The sequence below is a fragment of the Lepisma saccharinum genome, chromosome 14 (genome assembly GCF_977018435.1).
Source record: "Lepisma saccharinum chromosome 14, izLepSacc3.1, whole genome shotgun sequence".
NCBI classification, from domain to species: Eukaryota; Metazoa; Arthropoda; class Insecta; order Zygentoma; family Lepismatidae; genus Lepisma; species Lepisma saccharinum.
This window is the reverse complement of record NC_139242.1, coordinates 16,532,392-16,553,612: the sequence shown is the minus strand read 5'-3', so window position 1 is coordinate 16,553,612 and position 21,221 is coordinate 16,532,392. Positions and strand designations below refer to the sequence as shown.

Below are 21,221 nucleotides of genomic sequence, written 5' to 3'. Positions count from 1 at the left end.
GTGTGTGTTTGCTACCTTTCTGACCACCGGATAAAGTCTAACGTTCTGGAGTGCAAAACTGCCCTGCCGATACGCTTAACCGAACTTCGTGTTCGACCTTGTGTTATGCGAGGAGTGATACAAATCACGTGCTTATTTGTAGTCTGTGATAATGGGCGTTGAGTCATTAAAAGAATTTCACAAATTTGAAAGATATAATATACAGACATTATAAGTAAGACTACATAAAAAGTATTTAGAAATTTTGCGACATAGAAGTTTGAAAAGTACGCTGTGTACTATTATTTCGTGGACTATTTTCTATGGCGTAACTTAAAAATATGTTGTGAAGTGCGCATACGCAGGAGAAATTGATTGTTATTGTTAGTTCACCTTCTGCTTTTTCGTGGGGTGAAAAGTATCACAATTTTTGACGGCTGGTGGAATATTATATGTGTTGAAAATGAAGTTCCAGTACAAGGAGGAACACCCGTTCGAGAAGAGAAAGGCTGAAGGGGAGAAAATAAGGAGGAAGTATCCTGATCGTGTTCCTGTAAGTAGGACTGTATGTTCTACAAGAATCGAACTTTTGTTATGGAAGTTAACGTAGGCAATTTCGAGAGAGTGATTATATTGTATTATCTGGTTGTAAACAAGCCAAACTTAAAACGCCATGTATGTACGTCGATTGTACAGAAATAATTATTCAAACTAAATGTAATATATTGGTTGACATTTTAAGTGTACTTATAAATATTATTGACAATGATTCTTGAACGTCAGTTGTTTGTTTATAATCGGATATGGCACGAAGTAATGTCATTGTCGTCATTTTGAACTTTCAACATCTTGCGCAATTATTTACAGTACGCATATTATATGATTCGTTATATTGTGTAGTACGTATCAACTTTCGACTTAATTTGCATTTGCATCCAGACTGTTTTCTACAATTAGTACAATTAGAGCGATTTTACAATACAGGGAATTTCTCCATTTTGTTTGAAATTCGGCATACTCACTAATTTTGGCCCCCTAATCACGAATCTGCAGTCAAAATTTGGCGCTCACACGTGGAAATAGCAAAATAATCGAAATTAAGTTCTTATTTCCACACCCTCGATTTCCAAATTTCCCGCCGGTTCCGGGCTCCGCCCCTGGGGTAATCGACCTACCGCCCCCAACCGCTATCGCGGCCCCGCCTCCGCTCCGCTACGGCTTCCCGCCTATATCTATAGACTCCCTGTTAAGGGCATGTTAGAAATTGGCCGGATTCACCTGCCCCCAAATAAGCGCCAAATTTATACGTGAGCGCCAAATTTTAAGTGCAGATTCGTGATTAGGAGACCCAAATTAGTAAGTAACCGAAAATTCAAACAAATTGGAGAAATTCCCTGTATTGTTAAATTATACCGTAGGGTCACTTATCAAAGTTCGAATGTTCTTCCTTTTGTCTGCTGTATGAATTGCGACTTTAATAACAGCAGTGCGTGAATGTTCAATATTTAAAGTTCATTAATTAAATAGTTTTGTTCTAAGAGATTTCAATCCTTCTATGTCCTCTTACTTACTTATGTATGTTGTGAATCAGATACACTATCTTGTGAAAACACGATCTGACTGCACTGTGTGAGGAGCATTAGAGAAATATCAGATCCTTAAAATAATTAGCAAACTAATAAATTATAACAAATCACTAATAAACTAATATTCTAGTTAGCAATATTATCTAGTATAACAACTATCAGCTATGGTAACAGTTCCGTAGGGTGGGTGAAGGTAAAAATGAGACAGTGAAATATTGCACTAACACAGTGTTTCAAACTTTGAATAAAAATCAACAAAAGTTGCCTAGGATCTTGTCTTTCATTATATGTATATTACAGTGTTCTGAAAAAAGTCATTTACTGGGAAAAAATTCCTTGTTTTATTTCAAAAAAAACTTTCAAATTACGACGGCAAACTTTAGCTGTACGCAGCCATCTATTACTTGGCTCGGGTACCCTTTTCTACACCCTCGATTTTTCGCACATTTAAAATATTCTCGTTACGAAAATTAGTTCTTCATAAGAAACGATGTTTCTAAATAGCGCGGAAAGTAATTTTTTTAGTTCTACGTGCTAGGAAACTTACGTTTTTCAATATTTAGATTCCTTATGTAACGTCGAAACGGTTTTGCAGAGATTTCATCATGGCGCATCTTGGATTCATGTCACAGGCGCACGTCTGAACATTTTCTTTTTCTTCTTATCTTTGACTTGTGCAATTGGATAATTTGCAATTTCTTCTTGTTATGAATGACTTGTGCAATGGGATAATTTGCGATTTCAATATATTATTTATGTAATTTATTGGCGTATTGGATATTTGAGACATTGCAATTGTTTTGTGCGACTTTAGACATTGGAATTGATTTGTGTGACATTGAATTAATACAAAAGGACTAAATATGAGATTGACACACGTTCAACGGATGAAGGACATAGAGGGCTTTGTTCGACGAGACATACGGGACATTGTACTTGACTTACAGGGAGATGGTCTGCTGCCCCACGAACCATTGGCGCTAGGCCCACGAACCATTGGCGCTAGGCCCACGAACCATTGGCGCTAGCCCCACGAACCATTGACGCTAGCCCCACGAACCATTGGCGCTAGGCCCACGAACCATTGGCGCTAGCCCCACGAACCATTGGCGCTAGCCCCACGAACCATTGACGCTAGCCCCACGAACCATTGGCGCTAGCCCCACGAACCATTGGCGCGTGGATAGGTTAGTTCAGTTAGGTTGAGATCGATAGTTAAAATTTGGTGTCGTGTTAGTATCACGATCTAGAAATTGGAAATAATTGCGAACCATTTCAAACGACAAAATTTCAACTTTAAACGGCTGTACAGTCGTAAATACTTCTTTCCGCGCTCCAATTTTTTTTTATTCACAAATAGGATCACATAACCTTCATAATGAAAGAAAAAAAATTTCAAAATTCGAAGGTGTAGAATAGGGTACCCGACCCTATTACTTTAGGAGCAAAATTGAAACCATAACTCATTGAAGGTTTAACTTTAGAGTACATCAATGCAAACAAAACGTAAAAAGTGTCCTTGTGACATGCGTTATGTCACTTTTCAATTTAGGTGACAAAATTAGACACATGAAGATAAAAGTGAGACAGCAGATATTTACCTCGCCTATCTTCTTCTTTTCCTTTTATGTATTTACGATTATGTTAAAGATGTCTTAACATAAAGAAAGTAAAATTGACAATCAAGTCCAGTGGAAAGCACAGAAAACCTTCAATGTGGTGACTACATATTGGTTCGCTTCAGAGGTGGTAAAATAAAATGTACTGAATTTCGGTACATGTGTATTGTGCAAGAAGTTCTTGATAAAAACGATATCCAGATAATGGGAATGAGACATTCAGGAACAAAAGACACTTTTCTTGTAGACGAGAATGATATATCAGTCACAAGCCTTTCCAATATCATTGGCAAGTTGGAGGTTCCAAAAACTGTGCTTTTTGGGGACAGAGTGAAATATCGATTCTCACAGCCAATTGATGTGTTTGAAACATAGCCTAGTTTTGTTAATTGCCAGCGTGTATTTCAGTTTCTTGAGTTACCATATTGTTTGGTACCATGTTTCAATTACCTATTTTCCTTGTTTATTTAGGTATTCATGAGCTGTATTGAAATGTTAATACCAGTATAGAATGTTCGTTTTTTATTTTTTTGGCAAGACCCGTAGGCCTAAACTTTTTGTACAATTGATGTTTTAATTTTTTTCAATGTTTGTGTTAATGAATAAAGTAGCTTACTGAGGAGGCCTAACATTTCATATTTTCTTCTGGCCTAACATTTCATATTTTCTTCTATCAGTAGTAGCTACACAATTTTAGTTTGCTTTATTTCTATGTTTATGGCAAGACATAACTGCTTTACACTGTAAAATGTAAATGTGGCCACGGTGGCTCAGTCGGTAACGCGTCTGACTACCATGCTAAAGGTCCCGGGTTCGATCCCCGGCCGGTTCAAATCCGGGAACTTTTCTAACGGTGGAAGCGGCCCCGGCGCCTACCCAGCGTCGAATAACATGGCTACCTGGGGGAAACCCTGGGGGGTAAAGGCGGTCAGGGGCGTGATGCTGATCACATCACCCCCACTCACGACCGGATCAAGAAAGTGTGGGGCGTTACCCCCACACCCCCTATACGCCTTCATGGCGTGGTGCTATGGACAGGGGAGCACTTTACTTTTTTTACCTTTTTTACACTGTAAAATGTAGGCTAGGCTATGTTACTTTGCCTATTTCATTCATTTTTTTATTTAATGTGTAGCATATAGGCCTATACAGTATTCATTATGTATCCTTATGTTCCTACAGGCCTCCTCATTTCTAAGGATTTCTTGGAGCTTTAATTCTAGAAGCCATAACTCTGTCAGTTTTCACGTTACAAAAATATATATATATATATATACCAAGTGACTCATATTTTCATGCTCTGTCATTATTTCATTCCTACTGTTCCACAGTGCATGGCCATTGAGATATAAGCATGTCTCATTCTTACCTTCATGGTGTCTCATATTTTACCTTTTTTGAGGTTAGAAATGAGACAGTGTTTTTCATTTTTTTTTTTTTACTTTTGGGTAAACATAATCATAACAAGCCAACAAAAATGTAAGTATAACCTGAATTGTGTTTTTATATCTTTGGTTTCATCACAATATACGAGTTCTAGACAAACTTCCTATATCAGAAACACGCTAAAATCGGATATTTTGTTTTTCGCAATTTTGTGTTACAAATTGTGTATTGCGGAACATAGTTCAAGGTGCCATTATGCTTTTTACACGAAAACAAACACAATTTCTCACATACAGAGTGATTTTTTTGGTTCCTTTCTTTGCTTCCTTAACACACAATATGGCGGTCACATCTTGACTCACGTTGTGGTTATGCAGTGTTTCCAACACTCTTCACCGAAAAATACCTACTATTGTGTTTGTCACAAGTGGAAATTGTACATTATGCATGGGTAGCTGACAGATAGCTCCACAAACCATTTTCGATAAGGTTAGGTAAGGATAGTGAAAAAAAAAGGGGTTGGAAACACTGACAGGGGCTTACATCATCAAACGTACGCAGGATGCAGTTCACGTAGCGAAAGCAATGGCAATTGTGCATCGTTGAGTTATTTTTCTTGAAAAATACATGATTTCCTGGTTAAATAGATTCCACTATGAAAGAAAACACCTCAACGAATGTTAGAATGTTTGCAGAAACTCATTTCAGTAAGTAGTTTCTTCTGTAAAAATGAAGAAATGTGTTTCCGATATACGGAACTGTTACCTCAGCTATAACCTACCACAAGTTTGTTGTGATTTCTAATTGATTTCAGCCACTATTTGTCCTCCCTTATATATATATATATATATATATATTTACCGATGTAAAACAGTCGGAATCTTCGAATGCTATGAATCCTATCTCATAGCTATAATAATGTCAGTATGATGATGGACAATATGTAAAAATAACATTTTTGGTGCAGCTTGTAAACTATGTTGCTGATTGCCAAAATAGCGGGATGATTATTTTTTCTTTCTTTTAGGTTATAGTTGAGAAAGCACCAAAGGCTAGAATTGGTGACTTGGATAAGAAGAAGTATCTTGTACCATCTGATCTGACTGTAGGACAGTTCTATTTCCTTATCCGGAAAAGAATCCACCTGCGACCAGAAGATGCTCTCTTCTTCTTTGTGAACAACGTGATACCTCCTACGAGTGCAACAATGGGATCTCTGTACCAGGTAAAGCAATGAAACCTTTTTTTTTTTTTTTTGTTATTGTATTCTGCATAATTTTTAAACCAAAGCGGACTGTAGTAGTGATGATGATGAATGGTGTGTATTCATGACACAAATGAAGGAACAAACACAACAAAATGTCCAGTAATTGAACCTAACATCTCCGGTAGTCCAAGTTCTGGTTATTTCCAAACTAATCATATTGCCACATAAAGTTTTTCTTTTTACAGTATCCAGAAATTTTGAAGATTTCTAAATCAGTGGGGATATACATTTCCTTGCGAGATCGAGAGAAGTGTGGCGGGCGGCGCTAGCGGAGATGCTGACATTTTCGACCAGTAACGTCCCGCTTATTATTATGGACATACCTTTAGCATGTAGATATTTATACTAATATTGCAAAACAAGCACTAACCTGTGTTATAAGAGTTGTTCAAAGTGATGTCCACCCACATTCCTGGCATCGTGTGATGAAATTTTGATTCACATGCATATGTTCTTTTTCCAGTTTCTCGTAATGTAAGGACAAGACATCTAACCATCTCTCTACATGGAGGTGAAATGCCAGGTAATTTCTGTGCAAATTGCATACACACATCTCGACACGAGTCTGTTTTTACGTAAGTGTCATACATAAAAATTCTTTGTTCTAACGTGAACTTTGCAGCTGGCATTTCAATCGCCTCACTTACACACAACACACACACACACACACACTGCAATTACACAAAGAAGTAGCACAGCAAGTAACCAAAAACCACACTCTTTCACACAATACGAAATTAACATGCTCTTGGCTCACTCCATTGCTTGATACAGTGTTGCACATTCGAAACCTCCGAATGATTTCGAACGAAGCAAAATGCTTTAATCCATGAACATCAGCGGAACGTTACTGGTCGAAAATGTCTGCATCTCCGCTACCGCCGTCCACCACACTTTTCCTGATGTCTCGGCCTTGCAAGGAAATGGACGCACGGTAGTAGGTGTTACCCATCTTAAGTGGAAGGATTTTTTATAAAAAATTACCATTAGATCTACTTGCATTAACACCTGAGCATGAAAATTGAAAAAAAAAGCAAAATGAATCTGGCATAAGTAAAACATAGTGTAAAAAGTGAACTCCTTTCACTCTTTCAGGCCATGCGTGTAAAAATTAAAACTAAGTTAATGAGGAGAAATACTGGCAGCAGCTAAATTCTCAAGACAGTTAATCCACATTTTCTTTCCTCGAGAATAACTGCCCAAAATAAAAGAGTGCAAAATGTAATACCAGACTTTACAAAAATCAGGTCAATGTGCTGCATTTGGGTTGCTTCCGGCAAACAGAAATAAAAGTAAAAGTTTGTTACTGTAAATTTATAATGCAAAGAGAGAGAGAGACATTCACACAAACTTTCTCCAGAATGTTTGCTTTACAAAGATTTGACAGCAGTTCTCTCTTGCCACTTCACCAGGACAGAACAAGTTTTAAAGATTTTTTGTGAGCTCATTTTGTGGTTGAAAGGTTTAAAACAGGTGAAATTTAGGGATAAAAAAGTACTTATCTTAAAATTAGGGCGAGGTTGTTGCCCTGTCAAGTTGTTTTGTATTCAAGTAAACGTGTTGATAACCCCAATTTCCGTATCTTTACTTCGATTACCAATTTGTGTTTACTTCAACTTCAAAATGCTAACTTTCCAGCACAAAAAAAAGACATCACACCAGAAAATTATTATCATATTGAGTTGAATTTCACGGGCTAAATGGGAAATAAATTGGACTTATACTTTTGAAAATCAGGAGTAAATAATGTCAGGAGTAATTAATGGTAGGACATCTGACTGCCACGCGGGAGACTCAGGTTCGATTCCCAGGGTTGGTGGATCTAAGCTCTGGGGCTTACTCAGCTTCAAATGTATGGGTATCCAGGGTGAGGAGTAAAGGTGGCTGGAGCATTTTGCTGACCACATCCCCTAAATGTGCCTTCATAGCACATGCATGGGGACCTTACCTTTATATTGTTGCATATAGTCACAAGCGTAGGTGTTATGTTTACATTGTTTAATGAAGTGACTCTTTCTTCCAGGAGCATCATGAAGAGGATTTCTTCCTGTATATTGCTTACAGTGACGAGAATGTATATGGTGGCAAGTAACCATTCTATTTGATGTCATCCCCCTCCCCCCATTTTGGACTTGATGCTAACCATTTTGAAGTGACAGCATCCTTTGAGGTGCTTCTGTAATTATATGCAGGAAATTATTGTTTATAATGTAAAATTTTTGATTTATTTCATAGCAACTTATGCTAAATGGGTAGTAATAGTATTATGGTTAAACACTGTATAACTTAATGAGAACAGTATTTTTATTGAGTACCGCACAGATGGGTTTGGTTCAGTACAGGTCTACATGAATTAAGTTTCTTTTTTTTCCCCTCAAGGAAATGCTTTCCAGTGCATAATTTACTTTCATTGTATATACAATGTACACATATAATTGAGATTTAAATAAAAAATTCAAAAGTATGAGATTTTTTTAAATGATAATATAGAATTAATATTCATTTTGTGGGAAATGAAAGATATGGTAGAAATTGCTGACTTATCCGTGAAACTTTATTGTTTTATTGATTTTCAAAACCACTGCTACCATCTTCTCGGAAAACTTGTACCATTTCTTATTATTGGTACAACCTTCTACAGTAGATGGTTCCAGGTGTGGGAAGTGTTAAATGGCCTTTTGGTCTTGTTAGGTGGTGCTGGATATTTTTGTTAATGGATCTACCGATATAATGTGCCTTTCTCTCACACACTGCATAATATACAGCTGGGTTATCAGGGGGGAAGGGCAGAGGAAATGTTTGTGCTTGGTGAGTTTTTGGTCTGGTTAGAGGGGTTTAGTTATGTGATTGAATATATTGGTTATCTGCAACTGTGGTTACGAGTTTCTTGTCTCTTTGGGTAATGGTAAAGTTTAAAACGTTGATTTTGTCTTGGTTTTTAAGATGTATTGTGAACTTGAGTCTGGGGAAGATGTTGCAAAGTTTCTCTATCAGGAGTTGTTCTTTGCGAGTTTGCTGAAAGAAATCATCCTCAAATTGAAAACAATTGTATTTGAGGTAGATTTCTAGAAGCTTGTAATATCCATTACTTCTAAGGGTGAATTCGCATTGAAGCGACAGGCAACATTTATTGCTTGGAAACGAGCCAATCATTAACAGCAAAGTTTCACACCCTAGCAGCATGACAGTGTGTGTGGCACTGTTGGTTTAGAGTAAGTTACCAGGTCTTTAGTGTTGGCATTGAACAAAAATTTGAGGTACTGCTGATCACACTGCCAACCACTGTAGTGGAGTGATTAGCACAGTGCACTACAATGCCAGGGGTCCCTGGTTCAAATCCTAGCCTATGCATGGGTGTTCTTGGCGAGTGTCCTTTCATCATATTACTCCTCTTCGTGATTAGCCAAAAGTGGCGGAAATGCGAAGTAAAATAAACAAAATCAGTCAATCAAAACCTGCTGAAAGTTGTGCACTTTCCATGTGATTTACGTTTCAATATGGTTCTGAGAGGAGCATACTTTTCAGTAGGTTAGAGGACATTTGACTCCTGGGCCTGACCCTGTGATAATATTGTAGACCCCTCAAATGCAATGCTATTCATAACATGCACTAGAATATCAATTAGACCTATTTAAATATTTTTTTGCAGGACTGTACATTAGAAAAGCAGCATGCTGTTGTACATTTTTGAGGCTTCCTGTAAAGGTTATTCATGAGTAGAGCCCGGAAGTTCAGGCATTTATTTTCGTTAAAATAGGCAGGCAAAAAGGCATTTATAATGTGGAAAATAGGCACTAAAAATGGGAAAAAAGGCAAAATAAACTGAAAAAGGCACATTTGAAAGTCACTTACTTTTATCTATAATTTCTGGCAAAATGTTAATGAAGCATACATAAAACAAGCAAATGTAGCTGGACTCATTTCGATAACAGCATTTTCACCTTTTAGAATATCACAAATTGTTTTCAATTTGTTTGTTTCAAGTCATCATTTGCACTCACTACCCATTTGCACTTTTCCACAACAGCTGACCCCTTTTCTCCTGACACTTCCATCATCTGCTGCATAGATTCCTCGAAGATTTTCATGGATGCTACAAGAGTCTCACCTCTTTTTTCTAGCTTTAATGCTACAAGAGTCTCACCTCTTTTTTCTACCATAATGTGCAAAAATAAACGACAGTTCATTCTTCAGTTCTGAATAGCACAGGAGTTTTTTCACTTCACGAATTGAAGCCGCTTCATTTTCTGGAAGAGCATCGATCACCTCACTGATTTTTTCAAGGTGGTTAGCATAATATATAGCTGCTGATATCAAGGTTCCCCATCTCGTCAAGACTGGTTGCGGAGGTAAACTCAGCTCAGGTGCAACTTCCTCAAATGTTCGGGTTCGAGAGGGAGATTTCAGAAATATCTTCTTTGTGTTCGAAATCAACCTGTCCACTTCTGGGTGCAACACTAACTTTTTCGGTGATTCTGTGCATTGCTTGGGCTACACATGTGATATGAAGCATGTTCGGGAAGAGAATTTTCAATGCTATGGCAGCCTTCTTTATATAGGGAGCTGCATCACTGATAAAAGTAGCATGTCATCATGATGTACACCATCTGGCCAGAGCAGAAGTAGCGAATTTGAGAATAACTGAGCTATTGACGAACCATTGGCTCTCTCTAGCTGTTCTGACGTGAGAAGAAATGACGAGGATTCTCCGCATGTTGGTTCCATAGTTCATATGAAACTTTGGCTATTCAGCGTCCCATAGAGTCACTACTTTCATCTGTTTTAATCCAAACCTTCTTTCCACCAACTTCAGCACGAATTCTTTGCAGAGCTTCTTCGTAGCAGATGCTTAAATATGTTTTCCTCAGCGTAGATTCCGACGGCACCGTTTCTTTAGTGTATTTCTCCAGGAATTTCCTCAGTGACTTGTTTTCCACTTTCCAGAAAGGTATCCCTGCTTCCATGAAAGCTTTGCACAGTTCAAGAGAAAACTGAGATTGCCTGTTGGATGAAGTGCCCACTGTTGAAATTAGGGATATCTTCTTCTGTCCAACCTTTTTGGCAACTGCAGATTTATGTTTTGCTGTTGACACATGCTGAGATATAAAGTATTTTTTCTCATGGTTGATTGTTTCCTCACATATTTTGCAGAGAAGAATAGTACCGTCTGTCAAAAATGTGCTTTCACCAAATTCACGCACGTAACCATGTAACTTACCACTTAATGGCACACTAAATTTCGGCATGATGACAACTACACGATCCTTTCCCTCCAAAGTGCAGAACTAAACTAAAGATAGAGAACTTGATTTTGGAATCCATGCAAAGGCCCTTGGGCATTAGTGCTGTTTCTTGTCAATATCCTCCTGACACGGACGCTGGACGTGATGACGTAATTGTGCAGGTGTTCTGCAACAGGTTTTCAGCAGTCAATCATTCACAATGACATGTTAACGGAAAGGCAATATCTTAACTCAGCATGAAATACTATTTTTTTTAAACACACTTTTCTCCTTCAGCAATGTTGAAACATACGCGAGTTCAATATTACTTAAATAAGGCGAAAATTATTCACATAATAAACGGAAGAAAAATAAATGCCAACAACGTTTTTTGGGAGAAAAATAATTTATTTACACATTTTTTTAAAAAAATGTTCAAATTTCATTGAAAAGGGCAAAAAAAGGCATTATAATTAAAAATTGGCAAAATGAAAAGGCTTCTAAAATATTCGAAACAACATAAAAAACGTATATCCGGAAAAATTTTATCAATATATGCAGTAGATAAAAAAGAGGCATTTTGCCAAACTTCCGGGCTCTATTCATGAGGAAATGTTTACGGTGAGCAGCGTTGGTGCCGTAAAGCAGTGCAAAACTGGGTCAATAAATTCTTGCAAGGATGGTTAAAAGTTAATGAAGACCGACCTGGTCATCCTGTTCAGATTGTGACAGAACCAACAGTGCTGCAGGTGGAGGAGATGATCCGAGCCGACAGGTGAGTGACGATAAATAGCATGGTAACTGCTGTAGGGTGTCATGGTTTAGCATGATCCTTTGAATTTCCGAAAAGTGTGCGCACAGTGACAACCGACTGAGGAACACCGAAGGTTAGGTGCGCCTGTGGCTGTGTCAGCAGCCCAAACTTTTATGCAGCAGGTTTTGGGGGGACTGATACAGCGATTGGATAAGTGTAATGTTGGTGGAGATTATGTCGAAAAATTGAAAAAAAATTTCACTTAGTATTTTTCAAAAATGCTAATGATGTGCTTACCGACATACCCTTGTAATAAGGCTTTTTATAAATTTCATTTGAATGGGAGACAATATCAAAGCTACAAATATTTTGAAGTTACCATCTCACGTTAGTAATAACAGCTGTGTATGTTGATTGTTCATTACTATAATGTCTGATTTTAAAAGGTAAAATATTAAATATTCAAAAGTGACCTGTAAATATTCATAGGTTACATTCTGAATAGGTTCTTGTACTACATGTCCAGAAAATAACTATGTGGTTGATGGAGGCGTTGCAAGAGAAAATTCCAATATAAAAAAGTTTAAGGTCAAATGTGTGCCTGAACACAGCATTGAAAGTGAATTAATATATTTTCTGGAAGTTGTGTCCCAATAATCTATTACAGAAGGATTTCCGTGGGTGGCAGAAGGTAAAAAATCTTAAATTTCTTATAAGGAATTACTACTTTATCTACCAAGGGGAAACCAAACGCTCTTAGGGAGATTTCAGACCAAAGTGACAGGCGACACCTACACGTGTCGCTTAGAAGCGAATCTTCATTGATAAATGCAACATTTTGAACTGAAGACATGGAACAAGACCTCTTGTCACTAGCACTGGGATGTTTTCTCAATATTATGTATCGTGTCATCTTGGTCTGTTGTTCCATGCATGTGCAGTTATGTTTAGCTTTGTACTGGAGGGGCTCATGTCACTTGCCACTTTGGTATGAATTCTCCATGTTGCTTGCTGCTCAGTGTTGAATACAGGCAATTTTCTCTGAGGGGTGACACTGAACTTCACCAGGGAGGGTGTCTGGCATCAAATTATAATACTAATAAAGAAATAATAATATATTTATATTGCCCCTTACCTCTGATGTAATTAAATTAAGTGTAATTATGTATGCAATTATCATTTTATACTTCATTTGGGATGACTTTATGAACAATGAGAAAGAGTCTTCTTCAATATCCCATCTTTCCTCAGATAAGGAAGAAAATAATGTTTGTTGTTTAGACATTGTATTTCTGTAATGCTAACACAGTAACACTTCTTTCAATAAAACTGCAGAAGCACTTCCCCAATACTCCGCAGTAAACTTACCAAAGGAACAATTTCGATACAATGTCGCTTGGAAATGAACCCTCAGAAATAAATGTAACTTTTTGTACCGAAGTGACACGACAAGCTACGCGTGTTGCTTGTACTGGACTGTTTTCTCAGCATGCTTAGTGTCATCTGAGTGGTGGTGAGTTAATTCTCTTTCCAAGTCTTGAGGTGCCTCATCACTTTGGTCTGAAAGCTGCATCATAGATGAAGCCTGCTGGCAGATCAGCTGAAAGTATATGCTATTTTGGTCTCTTATATATTTAACTGCAGATAGTTCATATTTTTAACATTTCTGCGCAGACAAAAAACCATGGTAAGTTTTTTTTATATCCTTGTCTAAGTAAATATTACAATTGGTACTATTATAGTATGGGGGGGAAACACCTATAAATCATATATTTCCCACTTTTTTACATTGCTAAAGTACTATTTTGTAATGTGGAACATTCCTAAGGTGGAATAATGCATTTCTAACTAAGATAATGTGTATTTCTTACATTTACGAGTACTTACTGTTACTTGTTATTTCGATTGTTACAATTATGGCAGGTGATAGCGTACTGGTTCAGGGTGCGTTGTGGGAGTGTTTTGTCAATTTATGCAGTGTTGCAACCTCGTTCACTGGAAAATACCTACTTTCGTGCCCGGATTTGAAATTATGCTAATACCTCGCAAACCATTGACGTTAGCCTCCAAACCATTGACGTTAAGCACCACAAACCATTCATGTTAGCCCCAAAAACAATTTTCCGTAAGGTTAGGTTAGGCAAGCATAGTTAAAAAAAATTAAAAATACTAGACACGTCATGTTCTAGTGAAAACACGGCGAGTTTGAAACACTGACTATGGGGTTACATCATCTTAACACACGGAACATTGTGCTCTCGTGCAGAAAGCAAATGGCGGCAAAGAAACAGCATGTTGAACCGAGATTTTAGCAGAAAACAACATGTATTTGCATTAAAATGGATGAAAACTACATTCATGAACTTCCACAATGCTACAGAAAATGATTTCCCTAAGTACTTTCTCCTGTAAATTTGAAGAAATCAGTCTCCCCTATACTATGTTACCTTACAATTTTTCTGCAATCTAGGCTGTTGGAATCAAATGTATATTTATTCTTTTAATGTTGATTGGAGATATTCCTTATGCCATTGTCTATTATTCATATAAAAATATACATTTTGAAACGGATTATGTTTACATCTTAACCATTCTGAACAACTTGTATTAAATAATAATAATGCATTTGATTCTGTTTCTTGCAACATACGTTTGACATGTATAATGTGTGGAAATGACCGCTTGCCACGAAGTTATTAACAATTCTTACATTAACCTTTGTATCTATATACATGAATAAACATACATGCACCAACGGAAGATAAAGATGACAATACTAAAGATGATTTTTATACAGAGTTAGAACAGGTCTTTGATAAATGTTCTCAGTATGATATGAAAATTCTGTTAGGTGACTGTATTGCACAGATTGGCAAAGAAGAGACATTTAAACCCACGATTGGTAAAGAAAGTCTTCATGAATTAAGTAATGATAATGGTATAAGATTGATTACTTTTGCAACCTCAAAGAATTTAATTGTGAAAAGTACCACTTTTAAACATAAAGATATCCATAAATATACCTGGTCTTTTCCAGATGGTAAAACTCATAATCAGATAGATCATATTCTCATTGATAAGAGAAGGCATACTAGTATAATTGACGTTCGTACACATAGAGGTGCTGACTGTGCCAGTGACCATTATTTAGTAATTGCTAAATTAAGAGAAAGACTCTCAGTGATAAATCATAAGCAACAAAATCTAAAAGTTCTAAAATTTGATACAGGAAAGTTTACTGATGAAAGAATTAAGAAAGATTACCAAATTAAACTGTCAAATAGATTTGATGTTTTGCAGGATTTAAATGATGATGAAAATATAAATGAAACAGACGTAAATAAGAATTGGGAGCACATACGTAATGCAATAGAATCAGCAGCTAAAGAAAGTATAGGATACCATAAACCGAGAAAATGTAAGCCATGGTTTCATAATGAATGTCATAATCTAATAGAAATAAGAAATCAGGCTAGACTTAGGTGGTTAAATAACTCTGATGATACAAATCTAAACAATAACAGAATAAAGCGAGAAGTTAACCTCATGTTTAGAAGTAAAAAAAAGAGATTACTTGAAAAGCAAAATTAACAAAATTGAAACAAACAGCAAAAATAAAAATATCAGATTTATATAAAGGTGTAAATGAGTTTAGAAAAGGGTGGCAACCTAAAGTAAACTGGATAAAAGATAAAGACTGTGATTCTAGCTGACCCAAGCGATATTCTAAATAGATGGAAGAACTACTTTAATGACCTTTTAAATGTTCATGTAGGAGATAAATCAGAAGTAAATGAAGTACACACAGCAGAACCTTTACTTCCAGAACCTAACTTCACTGAAGTTAATGATGCTATTAAAAGGTTAAAGAATAACAAAGCCCCTGGCATTGATTTAATACCAGCTGAGTTAATTAAATATGGTGGAAATTCATTAATATGTCAAATTCATAAATTAATTTGTTTAATATGGAATAAAGAAGAAATCCCTCAACAGTGGAAATAATCCACAATTGTTCCTGTGTTTAAAAAAGGTGATAAAATGAACTGCAATAATTACCGTGGAATTTCTCTACTCTCAATAACATATAAAATATTATCTAACATTCTTTTAACAAGACTAACCCCATATGTTAATGAAATTATAGGTGATTATCAATGTGGATTTAAACGTAACAGATCAACTACAGATCAAATTTTTCACATCAGACAGACACTTGAAAAAAAGTGGGAATATAATCAAAATGTCCATCAGCTATTCATTGATTTCAAAAAAGCATATGATTCGGTGAAAAGAGATAAATTATATAATATATTAGTAGAGTTTGGAATACCTAAGAAGCTTGTTAGTATGATAAAAATATGCACCAGTGAAACAGAAAGTAAAATTCGTGTGGGTATTAATGTGTCTGACAAATTTACAATTCATGATGGGTTAAAACAAGGAGATGCATTATCTCCATTGCTCTTTAATTTTGCCTTAGAATATGCTGTTAGGAAGGTAAAAGAAACTAAAGAAGGACTAAAATTAAATGGTATGACTCAGTTGTTAGCATATGCAGATGATGTAGACTTATTAGGGGATGATATAAATACAATTAAGAATAATGCTAAAATATTGTTCAAAACTGCTAAAGAGATAGGTTTGGAAGTTAACAAAGAGAAAACTAAATATATGCTTACAGGCCGAAACCAAGTGTTAGGTAATAATCAAAATCTAATTACTGATAACAACTCGTTTGAACCAGTTTCCAAATTCAAATACTTAGGAGTAATATTAACAAATGAAAATTATGCAAGTTACTTCTCTCTTCATAAACTTTTGTCTTCTCGTTTAATATCTAAGAAACTAAAAGTTAAAATATACAAAACAGTAATTTTGCCTGTAGTATTATATGGATGTGAAACTTGGTCCCTTCAATTGAAAGAGGAACATGAATTGAGAGTATTTGAAAATAAGATCCTTAGGAAAATCTTTGGACCTAAAAGGGATGAGGAGACAGGTGAGTGGAGAAGGTTACATAATTTGTATTCATGTCCAGATATTATTAGAATAATTAAATCAAGAAGACTTAGGTGGGCAGGCCATGTGGTACGAATGGGAGAGGAAAGAGGAGTTTACAGGGAAACCTGATGGTGGAGGGACCAGTAGGAAGGCCAAGACGAAGATAGAGGGACAAGGTTGAGATGGACCTAAGGGAAATCGGTAGGGATGGAAAAGAGTATATAGATCTTGCTCAAGATAGGGAAAGATGGAAGGCCTGTGTTGCTGCAGCCATGAACCTTAGTTATCTATATACATATGAATTTAGAGACGAGATTTTACAGTATATATAAATCAGTAAATTAAGCTACACACTTGACATTTGCTCATGTCCTCACAACTTTATTAAAGTTATCTTGCAATTTGAGTTATAAAATAGACATTTATGCTCGAATATGCACAGAGTTACTTTAGTTAGCATAGTTAAAAAAAAAAAAACTACTGTAAGGGGGGAGGATTTGGACCAGGCACCTTCATGTGATGGTCAGGTATCATATTGACTGGCCCACACCATCCTTCTTGCCCTGCTTACATACTCTTACCCATTTATAGTTGTGTTGAAATCATATTACACTATTCTATCTGCTCTTCATAGAAAGTACATATTTCAGACAGTAATCATTTGCATATTGCATTTAAATTGGTGGTTTTTGAAGGTAGGAAGCACTATGTTTTCTTATTAACTCTACATATTGAAGATGAGTGAATCTATGAATTCAGACAGACAGGATAGCCCATGTCTGTGATTCAACAATCTAAGTACACAAGACTGAGCTGATCTACAGTTTGCAAGCCTCATGATCTTTCTCAGCAGTTATGTCATCATCCTTAGTTCATTTTCAGTGGTCCCCCTAGGAACTTGCATAGGAGGGATATGAACATAATGGGCTGTTATGGCTTATAAATAGTTACTCATATTTTACCTTCAGCTGGGCTACACAGGGTTGTGATATTCACCAATATCTCTGTCCACGCTATTGCTCTCTCTAGGAACTAATTTAATAGCATGGAAAAACATCTCAAGTGATATCAGTGAGTAATTAGATTTGCCAAAAGAATAGTTTCTATATTCTTTCTCTTATAAATGTCTTCATTAAATCTACATCTCAAAGGAAAAAAAAACAAGTGGGGGGGGGGGCAGCAGCTTACCATTTTCACGCAAACTTTGTTAACCTACCTGCCGTTTCTTTTACAACCTGGAATAGACTTTGATTTCACCACAGCCAACATGCATTTACATTCTGGACATATAGTACTTCAAGGCAGCATTAACACACAATATTAATTATTATTGATAAGTAGAGGCCAGATTTTAAAGGGAAGTCCTTTTTTTTATTTTTCAACACAGATCATGGAGTAAATAACAAGTGTTAATGATCTTCCACCAACAAAATTACATGGTTTTGACTTCCTCTTTTTCAGCCCACATCCCCCCTTTTCCCTTTTTTAAAATATTTTCCTTTCTGGTCCCTTTATTGGCTAGTTTTTCCCCCCCTTTTTAAAAAAAACATCTTCCTTGGTCTCTTTATTGACAAGATATCAAATATTTTGTAAGACTTTATTTCCCCTAAACAAAACATTTAACAATTGTCTATTTGGTGCAGCTTAGAGGAAAAAAAGTACTTTCTACCTTACCTTCTCTCCACGAGTGTTGGGAGTACGTTGCACCTTCTCAACATGTATGTTGGGAGTACGTTGAAACAATGCAATCTGGGCGTACGCACAAACACATTATAAGCGTTTGCCTGTTGGGTTCAAAGTGTACTTATCTGCTAGATTTAGACTTTTATTGGGAAGTTTTTTAGAATAGTTTTAACTTTACTCTGTGACAGTGACGACAGTATTGAGTGTAAGTGAAATGGCGAAGCCAGGTACAAGTGGCAGCAAGCTATGGAATGCGGTAAGCTGTTGCAAGGAAGATTTCATCGAAATGGATAATAAGATTATTCGCTGCACTTTACCTTCGAAGAAAGGAAATGAAAAATGAATATAGTTTATTTTTGCACTCCACTAAAAATATGATTTTAAATGAAAGCCCAATATATTCCATCTAATCTAATATATAAAAATGAATGTGTGTGTGTTTTGTTACGTACCCACGTTGGGTGCCAATTATTAATATTGCCTCTATTTGTGCAATGTGCATAACCTTAATATTAAACCACAGCTAGAATATCTTCAGGATAGGGTTCTTGTTGGAGAACGAAACCAGAAAGTAAGCCTTCCAATGGAGAAGTTTAAACAATTATATTATTTGGACAAGGATAAATGGCTTTATATATTTAGATAATGAGATACGTATTGCTCAGATTCTAATTCAATTTGTATGCTTTTACGGATTTAATTCTTCTTTCTAATGTGTATAATCTTCTGGACTTCCTTTTTTTGGGGGAATTTGGATTTGGACTTCCTTCTTAGCTTCTTTCTTTGTTGGAATCTGGATCTGGACTTCCTTCTGGACTCTTATGTAATCCCTGGAACGTGCATCCTTTATTCCAATTCCTCTGGTATTTTCATACATAGGTTTTCCCTCTTCATTAAGTTGTTTTTTCACAAACTGGTAGCACCTCACTTTATCTTCATTCACGCCAAGTCCTAGAGGGTTGCGAGTTCAAGTATGAGGGTTGATGTCTACTCTGCCTATTTCTACCCTCCTCCCTTGAGGCAACGACTGAAACGCGCCAACACTAAATTAAATAAGTCCAACAAAGTGTATACTTGGTGCCAGACGATTGAAACGTGCCTCCAAGTAGGTGCAACGGCTGGGACACGCAACCAAAGGTAATGTGGTTCGCAACTGGAACACGCTGCCACTGGTATAAAATTTCCACCAAGGGGATGGTAAATCAAGCTAACAGATTCGAAGATCTGTTAAAAGACACAAACTCGTATCAGTGTTTTCACTTCTTTAGATTTCTGATCTATTTACATATGAGCACCAATTTAAATTATTAAGTATTTACATTAATTTATTGCTTTTATATCTTTTCTTCATCTTCTTATAATGGATTCTATTATTTTTCATCTTTCCAAATTACTTTGCGCTTATTTACACTGCCATCTCTATTCCACCTTGGCAAACTATTTACATGAGTTGGTCCCATTGGATACGTAACTGTTTGTTCCAGCATAACTCTCGAACACCTGGAGCAATATCAACCAAATCACTTCCAATCTCAAAAGAAATACTGTGGGGATAAGACACCTCTGGCACCACTAGGGATGGAGGTGGGAAGAGGGTGGCATACTAGTGTGGAATCCATAGTTTTCGGGGTCACTAAGATGAATAATGACTCCCAATTCCATTCAACTCCAAGACCCCTAGGGGTGGGGGGTGGGAAGGGGTGACGTAAAACGACCGATATTAATGTGGAATCCATAGTTTTCAGGGTCGCTACGATGAATGGTGACACTCCCAATGGTGTTCAACTCCAAGACACCGCTGGCACCCCTAGGTTTGGGGGTGGGAAGGGGGTGACTAGTAAAAATAATCGAAAACGTCCGATATTAGTGTGAAATCCATAGTTTTCGGGATCGCTAAGATGAATAGTGACACTCCCAATGCCGTTCAACTCCAGGACACCTCTGGCACCGCTAGGGGTGGGGGTGGGAAGGGGTTGACATGTAAAACGACCGATATTAATGTGGAATCCATAGTTTACGGAGTCACTACGATGAATAGTGACACTCCCAATTCCGTTCAACTCCAAGTTCATTTTACAGTATAGTTAGAATTCATTATTTTCCTGCCTAATAGAAGATTGGTATAAATAAATACCCGGGCAATGCCAGGTCATCAGCTGGTATATACAGTAAAACCTCGTTAATCTGGACCCCGATAAGCCGGACTTTGTTTAATCTGGACAGGCCCCCCAAAAAAAATGCAAGGTTTTAAATGTGACTAGAAGTCAACAAGAGAGCTTCCCAAAGAAAAGGCAGTCAACCATTGATGACATCTTGTTTCCCGCAGACTTTGGACTGTAATGTATAGTGTATTTAGGCCTATGCCCTTTAAATACACCATAATAAACGTGCTTTGTTGCTATAAATGGAGTTTTAATGCACTTTCTACTGTTCTTTTAGGTTATTTCAGTTAATCCGGACTTTCATTAAACCAGTCACTTATCCCCCCCATTAGTCCGGATTAATGAGGTTTTGCTGTATTGTACTTTTATTTAAAATAGTATTTTTAGTGGAGTGGAAGAAAACTATATTCCTTTCCCCCCCCTTTTTTTGGCAATAATTTTCCCTTATTTTGTCCTTTTTAGAGGATTTTTTCCCCTTTCCTATTAATAATACAATAATTCACATAATAAGAACAGTGAAAATATTGTAATATGGGTTAACTCGAGGATTTCTTTCTAT

At 36.6% G+C, this 21,221-nt stretch overlaps 1 protein-coding gene across 1 annotated transcript; it reads left to right on the top strand.

The window, feature by feature from the left end:
• The first annotated feature begins 322 nt into the window (after positions 1–322).
• Atg8a (GABA type A receptor-associated protein autophagy-related 8a) lies at positions 323–8,301 on the top strand. Its single transcript, XM_083134843.1, has 3 exons — positions 323–532; positions 5,598–5,795; positions 7,861–8,301. The coding sequence occupies exons 1-3, from the start codon at positions 443–445 to the stop codon at positions 7,927–7,929; spliced, it is 357 nt and encodes a 118-aa protein (XP_082990969.1). The 5' UTR covers positions 323–442; the 3' UTR covers positions 7,930–8,301.
• Positions 8,302–21,221: the final 12,920 nt, after the last annotated feature.

Excerpts from the sequence above, each read along its gene's own strand:
- Atg8a (XM_083134843.1), top strand. The coding sequence starts at position 443 with ATGAAGTTCCAGTACAAGGAGGAACACCCGTTCGAGAAGAGAAAGGCT. Across the intron at positions 533-5,597 it reads AGTATCCTGATCGTGTTCCT|GTTATAGTTGAGAAAGCACC; the intron begins GTAAGTAGGACT and ends TCTTTCTTTTAG. Across the intron at positions 5,796-7,860 it reads CAATGGGATCTCTGTACCAG|GAGCATCATGAAGAGGATTT; the intron begins GTAAAGCAATGA and ends TCTTTCTTCCAG.